Consider the following 8,599-nt stretch of genomic DNA (forward strand, 5'->3'; position numbering starts at 1 on the left):
ATAAATTTACTTTTGAAAATCATCACATTCGAAAATACCACAATCTTTCTTAAAATCCATCGAAGTTGATTTTTCAGTCTCATCTGGTGGAAAAGCTCCAGTCATTGGTGTTGTATTAAAAAGCTCCTCAAGTTCAGAGTTTGCTTTCCTTTTAAATTTGTCTGCATAATTCTCGTATTTGTCTTCTTCCAAAAACAGAACTTTTGGTCCATCACAGCAGTCCATAGTAAGATCTGATGCAAACGCCGCTGCAATGCCAGCAATAATAACAATTACAAGGACCACTACACCTGATGCCACAATGCCTAAAGGTATTATTAGCGATTTGTACGGCTTTAAGATCCCAGGTATTGGCAAAATACCTCCACCTCTTCGAATCAAGTCTATTTCTTCTTCAGTGAATTCTGGCGGGTCTTGAAAGGTTAGGAGAGGAAAATGGCTAATCTGATTGTCAAGGATCTTTCCTTCTGATAAAGGAGCAGGGAGAGAAATACCACTCTGAATAGGAGTGATCTCGATATTTCCTCCTGCGAATGCGTCCATAATCTAGAAATAAAATAAGCAGGGTCAGGAATGTCAACACTGCCTTATGTAGTTTCACATAGTGCTAAAAAAAAAATTTGTTAGCGGATGTGTTTTGGAATGGTTGTTGTATTTCTGACATCTGTATACGCAGGAGGTGGGATGAAGGGCACACAGCCATTACCCAAACCTTGTGATTTTGCATATTTTTTGTTTTATTATTTTCTATAGTTGTCGTCAATCTACCACTTTTTGGTGAATTTTCTCCCTCCCCCTGAAGCGGATTAGGATACATATCAGAAGATATTGGCCGATTTCGAAAAAAACTTTATTTGGGAGGAAAAGCTGGTATCTTAATTACGTTTGTGTTTTGGGCATCAGAGACCGGCCAACCTCGATTTGGGATGGAGATTAGGGAATCCTGAGCCACCAAGATTCTTGTCATCTGGATGCCTAACGGAAGGTGTTGGTAGATGTCAACGAAACTAAGTGGTAAGCAGGGGCGCCAATTAGGGGGGGGCCATGGCCCCCCACCTAGACTTTGAAAATTACCTTCTTATTTATATTTCACAGCTATTTTCTATTTAGCTATGTGCTATATTAAACCAGCAACTGGTCCAATAAATACGACCAACAAACTGGTGCCCTAATTATATAATCTTGTTTTGAAATGTCTAAGAGCAAGCGCGTCTACACTATTTTATTTCCGAGTAGGGTTCATTCAAAACTAAGCTTCATGTGGTCAGTGCCCGTTTCGTTATTGTTCTTGTGAAGAATTCGTTGTAAACTATGAGTTTTGTATATTGCCTTTTTTAGTAGCTGGGAAAGGAAATATGTTCTAGGGTTTCAAGGGGGTTTTGGTCAGCAGATTCTTGACGTTGTTGAATAGTTTATGGGATGACTAGTCCCAGTGGAGTGAATGGGACTGTCGTGAACGGGAAATTTAAGTGATTGGTTTATGGGGTTTCTAAGCGGGAAAGTTTCACCGTGGAGTATGGGATTGATTTTCTAAGTGAGTTTCTACGTGTTTCTTCAGTTCTTCTCTTGCTGTGTCTGAGTGAAGTCCTTGTCTACTACTCGTTTAACTATGAGTAAAAAGCGACAACAAACTTTGGATTTTTTTCGGTGAAAATGCGGAAGAAAAATGAAGAAACTTTAGTGCAAGAAACTGGCAATAGTGTCAGCGTCCAAGGTTTCGGGTTAGTTGGGATAAATTCCCCCACCTGTGACAGAATTTCGGAAACAAGCGGAACAATAAATGGCTCAGGTCAACATGAAAGTCTGGTCTGCATTGTTGAACCCCTTGCGGGTTCCAGTAGCAGTCAACAAACTCTCTCAGATACCTCTAGGACGTGTCACGACAAACCAGCTCAACCTATTTTTGAGAGATATCCGGCTTCCACTTCTAACGGAAGGAAATTCAGTGCACATTACTATAAGACTTATGAATGGATTGAATGCTCAAAAAACTTGAATTCCGTGTTTTGTTTTGCTTGCCGCCATTTTTCTATGGGGACTCTAAGGGCTGGAGAAACAGCTGGAAAAAGGGCTTTCATTGAGTCAGGAATTTGCAAGTGGAAAGACAGTTCTGCTCTATTAAAGCAACATGATGGTTCTGAAAGACATAGGCCTTGTATGTCAGCATGGACGGAATTTAAGATAATGAGTACTGATACTTCGAAATCTATAGCGAATGCATTAATTAAATCCAGATCTCAAGAGGTTCAGGAAAATAGAGATCATGTGAAGTACATTTTTCCCGCTATTTGCTTTCTTGGCCGCCAGGGTCTTGCTTTGAGGGGTCACGACGAATCAGAAACATCTGCAAACCGGGGTAATTTGGTCGAATTGATGGAGGAAATGTCTAAAGGCGACGAAAAGCTGAAGGCCAAGTTACAGCTTCGATATGGTCACTATTGCAGTCATCAGTACCAAAATGACGCAGTTACACTGATAGGAAATGCCAATTTTTTGCCAATCAAATTGCAATAGTTCCAATTTTCTCCAACTTCCGAAAGTGGAAAGAGTTATGTGTCATTATCAAGAGATTCTCGGTGTCGATGTCCATGCCATAGAATCCCAGCTTTCTCTTGCAAAGCTGCAGCTGTCAAAAGGTGATATTTCAAAAATGGATCTTCTTCGAGCTATCGAAATCTTATCCGACCTCCCAGTTGCCTATTCTGCAATGCTAAAACTGATGAAGCTAGTTGCTACTTTGCCTGTGACCACTGCCAGTAATGAACGATTCTTCTCGGCATTAGGGCGTGTGAAAGACTATCTGCGATCGACGATGGGAAACGACAGACTCAGTGATCTCATGATAATGGCCGTTGAAAAAGAAGAGGTAAAGAAAATGGATTTGGTTAGATTGGTCGACGATTTTGCCAAGCAGCGACCTCGCCGCTACCCCCTGTTTTAGGTATGTTTGCTAAATGTTGTTCTTTTTTTTGCATCTTAATAAAAAAAAAATCGAAAAAAAAATCCTTGCCCCCCCCCCTACATTTTCGTGAATTGGCGCCACTGGTGGTAAGTAAGATTAAGTGTCCTTGTTGTGCTTTTTAGACCATCAAAAAAATAAACATTCAAGTGGGAATAAGTTCATTTATTAGACAGTGAAAACAGATAAAAAAAAGTCTAAATATTTCTAATATATTTACAGCGGTCGCCATCAGCAGAAACACTAAAGTATTAAAATTAAAATTAACATATTTACGCAGAACAAAATTTATATCCAAACTCCTTGAGGCGAAAGGGGATGCTTGTCCATAAATTCTTCTCATAAGACTATCTAGCAAAAGGAATTTTGCATGCGCGAAGTATGAGTTAGTCTCCATTAGTGTCCAATCTTTTGTCACCACAAAGTCTTCCAGGACCGATAGTTGGATTTTAACCAAACTCGGTGCCATACGTGTACTAGGGTCATCTCTTTTAGGGGGGGGGGGGGGTGCCTGCTCTAGCCTATGTGGTCATGGAATTTTTGACAAAAGGAGCAGACGAGTGCAATTTCAAAGCAGAGATTGGTTGCGTTTTTCTGCCAAGCCAAATATTTTTTTTACACAAAATACTCCATTTTAATGTTTTATTTGTTATTTCAATGTCCCAATTATTTAGAGCCATGACGAGACTGATTGAGATCAATCTAATTTTCCTTCATCACTACTAAATTTTTCGATTAGGGAGCAGCTTTTGTAGTTAGTTCTTCTTACCATGGTAACAGTAAAAGATAAGAAATTGTTTGGTACTGGGATCGTTAAACAAGAAGAAGAGCCCCTCTCAAATTAGTTAATTTCTAGCAATTTTGAGAAAATATTGAAATAATTAGAATGTTGCAAAATTCTCCATTGGGCAAATCAAATTCACTTATATGTTACGGGAGCTGGCGTTTACCCCCCCCCTCCTCCCTCTGGAAAACATCATCCCCCACACGCAAAATTGAGCAGCCAAAGTGAAAGTACAAAATAGGTACCTTAAAATGTCGATTGGATATCCTAAGGGGTAACAAAAGGACCAGATATGAAACACAATTTAGGACAGGGGCTGGTTGGTCTCTAACCACTTACGACTTGTAGAAAAAAGACAAGAGCTCTCAAAAAATTACCTTATGTCTCCCAATAACAAATACTATGTTTAAGCAACGGACAAATTGCAAAACTTATGGCCCTTTCCCTAAGAGCTGTGGGGGGTCTTGTCATCACCAGAGGTGTATTTATTGGATGATTCAATTATGATGAACCAAATCGCTATCTCGGAACTATATTCCGATGTCTTTGGGGGTGGGAGGGAGGTACAGAGGAAGGATGGTACCTTTTTTAGTGTCTATTTGGACACTAAAAAAGGTACAAACTTTTAATTTTTGTTCGAATGAGCCCTCTCCTGACCTTTGACGACCCTTGGTTTGATACGATCATCCTTGGGAAAAACTTATCGTAATTTTTATTTAACTTAAAGAAAATACAGAATTAATCCTAAGCGAGAGACGAGGAGATGTTGAAAGTAGAAAATGATATATAATCCCGAGGATCGTATTCATTACTTTTGATTGTTAAGGGGGGAGGGTGTATAAAAAGGTTGAAAAAACAACGAAATCCCACAAAAGTAGTTTACCATCGAAAACTCGGTCAGCACTTCAAATACAATCTGAAAGTTGTGGCTTCAATTGGAGGAGCAGAGTTGCCCCTACCAAAATTATTTTTGTCCCCCGATTAAAAACCTTTTCTTTGTATTCTCATTGAATAATGGGTCTTTTTGGAATTTTCATTGAAAAGAAACATTTTCCTCTCCCTAGATTTCGGGAAATACATCTTGTCCTACCCTAACCCCTAAATTTTTAACCAGTTTTGGGTTAAACACCTGAATTCAGTTTTTCCTCTTTAAATATTCATGTGTGACTAGGTCAAGTGGAAGCACTTAACCTAGTTTCATTAGTATGATATGCAGTATGTTTATTGTTAAATAATTCATTGATTCATCAATTCAAAATCATTTCAAGAAACTAAACATAAGGAACGTAGGAAAAATAATATATCTGTAGAGTCTCTCAGAAACATAAATTAAAGTAAATAAGCACGATTTAGAGGCAATACTAATTTATATCTTATAAGATGCCTAAAATAGATATTACAGTAAAAATTCCAACTCAGTATTCACTCTAACTTATCTTAGTCAAAGAAGTAAGATCGATTTTTGTACAATTTTCTATACATGGATTTAAATAGATTTCTTTTTGTTTTTATTGAACTTGCAGTGACTTTGAACATGAAAGGCTTTAACTTAACAGGCAAGGATATTCCTTCCAAGCAGATCTTTATAAATTAGTGTTTGTCACGGAAGCATTTGGGTTGATATTTCATGCAATAGAAACTATGCGGTGTCATAGGCCCTGGGGCAAACACTGTAGGGCCAACAATTAAGGGAGACCCGGCTAAAAATGTCTTGTTGGAATATTCTACCAATATTCCAAAATATAGACAGAATATGTTATTTAGAATGTCTTATCGGAAAAATTTAGCACGTTTTGGAGCCCCCTTTGTTAGAGGAGGGACCAATCCTTTGAGTAATAATTTGTACATTATTCCCCTTGGCCCAAGAACTTACGGCAGTAAGTTTCAAATAGATCAGGAAAAAAGATTTTTAAGGCTCAGTTCCAGACTCATAACAGTAAATCATTGCACATAATTTTATGAAATACGAAGCAAACTAGTTTAGTTAAATGAAGCTTTAAAATAAATGTAAATAACTTTTTTCTGTAAAATTAAGAGAGGTATCGCCCACCAGCACTCTTATTCGGGCTTAGTCAAAATGAAGGGAGATGTGAGTTTAATTCCTACCCCTCCCCATACTAGATATTTAGATAATTTGGGCATTGAAATGTGCTCTTTTTGTCATCCGGCCACGCCCTCCCTGACTACAATAAAACCCACCACACCTCCTTCATAATAGTTTTTTTTGAAATTATTCACTTTTCTTCGTTCTTTTTATTTGTCTGAAATCCCCTCTGGCTACTCAATTTTATATTTGCGGAGAATTTCGGAAGGGAAATAATCCCGGATCGTTTTTTTTAGAAAAGTACTTTGGAATATAAACTGATAAAGGGTTATTTAGTGCCTTGACGCTAAAACGAAAAAAAAAACTGGAGCAGATCTGGCTTCTAGGTTACGTTAAATAGTGGTTCTTAAGATTCCTGGCTGAGGGAGGACCCAAAACCTCTTCGCTAAGCTACTGCGTAAAGCCGATGTCCTTCACTCTTAGGGTACAATATATAAATATATGGTCTTTATTTCTATTTAGATTAAAGCTAAAATGCTTAATAAAAAAAAATAATAGTCAACAATTCAAAAGAATCTTTACCTTGTGAATAGTGATGACCAACTAAGATAAAAAGGTAGGATCTTGAGATTTATTGCAGTTCTACTAACTTTGAAATACCAGACCTTCTGAAAAGATAATTAGTTTAAATATTTTATGACCCAACTTCCTCTCAAACACCGGAAGTTCCTCTTAAATATTCATATGTAACAAGGTTAAGTGGGAATACAACGTATAAATTTAAATACATTTTTAGGATTTAGAGCCTATCTGAAAATAGCCAATATAAAGTATTATAGGCAAATTATTGAAGCTGGGGTGGGCGTCACATGTATATCCTGGCGAAAATAACTTTCAGTATCAACTTGCTCTAATTGACTTTTGCAACAAAAAAAAGCATTCCACTGATTTTTTTTTCTTTTCGAAAACTATTAATTTTTATGTGGGGTGGGGGGGGGGGATTTACTTACTCCCAGTATTATTAGTGATCAGTTCACGTGAAAAAAACATCAAAAACAGAAATGTATGGCTATTTCTCTTAACAAGATCCAATTTCCCCTTAAATACAGAATTTTTACTTATTTTTGTTTAAATATTCATATGTAATAAGGGGGATGTGCGTTTACCATCCCCCCAGAAAATAACCCCCACGGCTGGTTGGTCTCCAATTACTTTCGAGTTGTAAAAAAAGGACCAAAACTCACATTTTCTGATCGAATGAGCATCCTCCAAAGTTCCTACGGCCTTAAGGCGGAGGTGGGGATGAGGAAGGAGCAGTCCCACTCGTACACAGAATATTTTTAAGGTCTAAAAAAACTTCCCATTCTTAAGTAAATTCCGTATTGTTTACAATTTCAAACATGTGCATATAACGGCTTTAAACCTCTACGAAGGGGTTCCCTCATTGTTTTGCAGTTAGGGAGGGAGAGAGATGCCTCAAAGGGTGCATCATAATACCAAAACATCCCAACTCTCATTAAGCCTTCAGACAAATACAGAATTAGTTCTAAGGAAGGGACGAGGGGAGGTTGGATTATATTTGGTATTGGGTTGGAGTATATATGGTATATATGGCATTTTTAAATATTAAAACTTTTAAGTATTCTGAGAGCCAAAAAGATAAGCATGGATGATAAAAGATGAAGGTAAAGCCTGTTTTTTCCGATGGAAAATTTTGTTTTAAACTTTTCTTCGTGATCAACTTGAAACTTATATTGTTTGACCCTTAGTTGGAAACTTGTACAATTGGTTTTGGGAAGGGGAGGGGATAATATTCGACGGCCCAACAAAACTGGTTGTCTCCTACTAATTTGAAACTTATCCCTTTGACGACCAATCCAATCTTTTTCGATTGATTTGGACGAAAAATATAGGATTCCTGACCATAAAAAGATTCTTCTTTTGAACATGTTATAAAAAAAACTCCGAAAATGAGAAGAAAAAAAAATCTACTTAAAGTGAAAATCCGTTGTCCTGGTTTTTAAAGGTAGCCTACCTGAACAAATGCTAGCCAAAGGGACCGATAATTTCCGCTGAGCAGTCACTTTCCGCTTAGCTAAAACTTTGATAAAAAATGTTAGTTACAACACTGTCATTGGTAATACTCGGCAAAACAATTATTTCGTTCACTGATACACAACGTCACATCACGTTTAGAGCAAATCGAGAACGATTTTGACTCAATTTGGTTTAGAGAACGCATTTCAAATCTTGAGTATTGAGAAACGAAACGAGGCCAATGCTCGCCTAGACCACTAGGATGGACACCGTCTGGAAACAAGGCGCCACAGCTTCCTCGTCTTTTTTGTTAACTGTAACAGCCTGCTGGAAAGTGCTTCCATTTTCCCTCCTCGATTGAGGCACTGACAGTAGTCCTCTCATGACCCTTCACCGGAGCACAAGCAGAGTCATTTTTTTTTTCGGGAAACAGGAGAGTGTGCAAAAGATGGGCATTGCAGCGCGTAAAATCAACGAAACCCTAGAAATGCCGATGACATCATTTCAACAACTTTGTATCTCCCACATATGATGCCCTTTTCTGATCCGAAAGGTCTACAACCCCCATTTAGTCATTATAATCTTTCGCTACTTGAGGGGTGGTAATAAATGAGGTAGACCCATCACAATTCTCTTTCCTTACAGTGGTAATCTATGTACCGTGGTAGTTGGAGACAAAAAGAACAGTCTTGAAATTCATCCATTTATAGACACCAATCAATCCACAATGTTTGTGGTCGAACATCCCTCTATCTAGGGCTCTGTCGGGTCCAAG

General features: G+C 37.9%; 1 protein-coding gene across 1 annotated transcript; it reads right to left on the reverse strand.

Annotated features, from left to right (window-relative positions):
* On the reverse strand, positions 1-6,414 carry LOC148955075 (uncharacterized). Its single transcript, XM_089108049.1, has 2 exons — positions 6,370-6,414; positions 1-546 (listed from the first exon to the last, which is right to left on the reverse strand). Exon 2 carries the CDS (start codon positions 541-543, stop codon positions 7-9), a length of 537 nt encoding a protein of 178 aa, XP_088964175.1. The 5' UTR covers positions 544-546; positions 6,370-6,414; the 3' UTR covers positions 1-6.
* Between the last annotated feature and the right edge of the window lie 2,185 nt (positions 6,415-8,599).

This window comes from Artemia sp. Qi Xiang Cuo, chromosome 2 (assembly GCF_049724085.1).
Source record: "Artemia sp. Qi Xiang Cuo chromosome 2, ASM4972408v1, whole genome shotgun sequence".
Classification (NCBI taxonomy): domain Eukaryota; kingdom Metazoa; phylum Arthropoda; class Branchiopoda; order Anostraca; family Artemiidae; genus Artemia; species Artemia sp. Qi Xiang Cuo.

Bases quoted from the DNA above. Each gene is read 5' to 3' on its own strand.
- LOC148955075 (XM_089108049.1), bottom strand. From the start codon at position 543: ATGGACGCATTCGCAGGAGGAAATATCGAGATCACTCCTATTCAGAGT.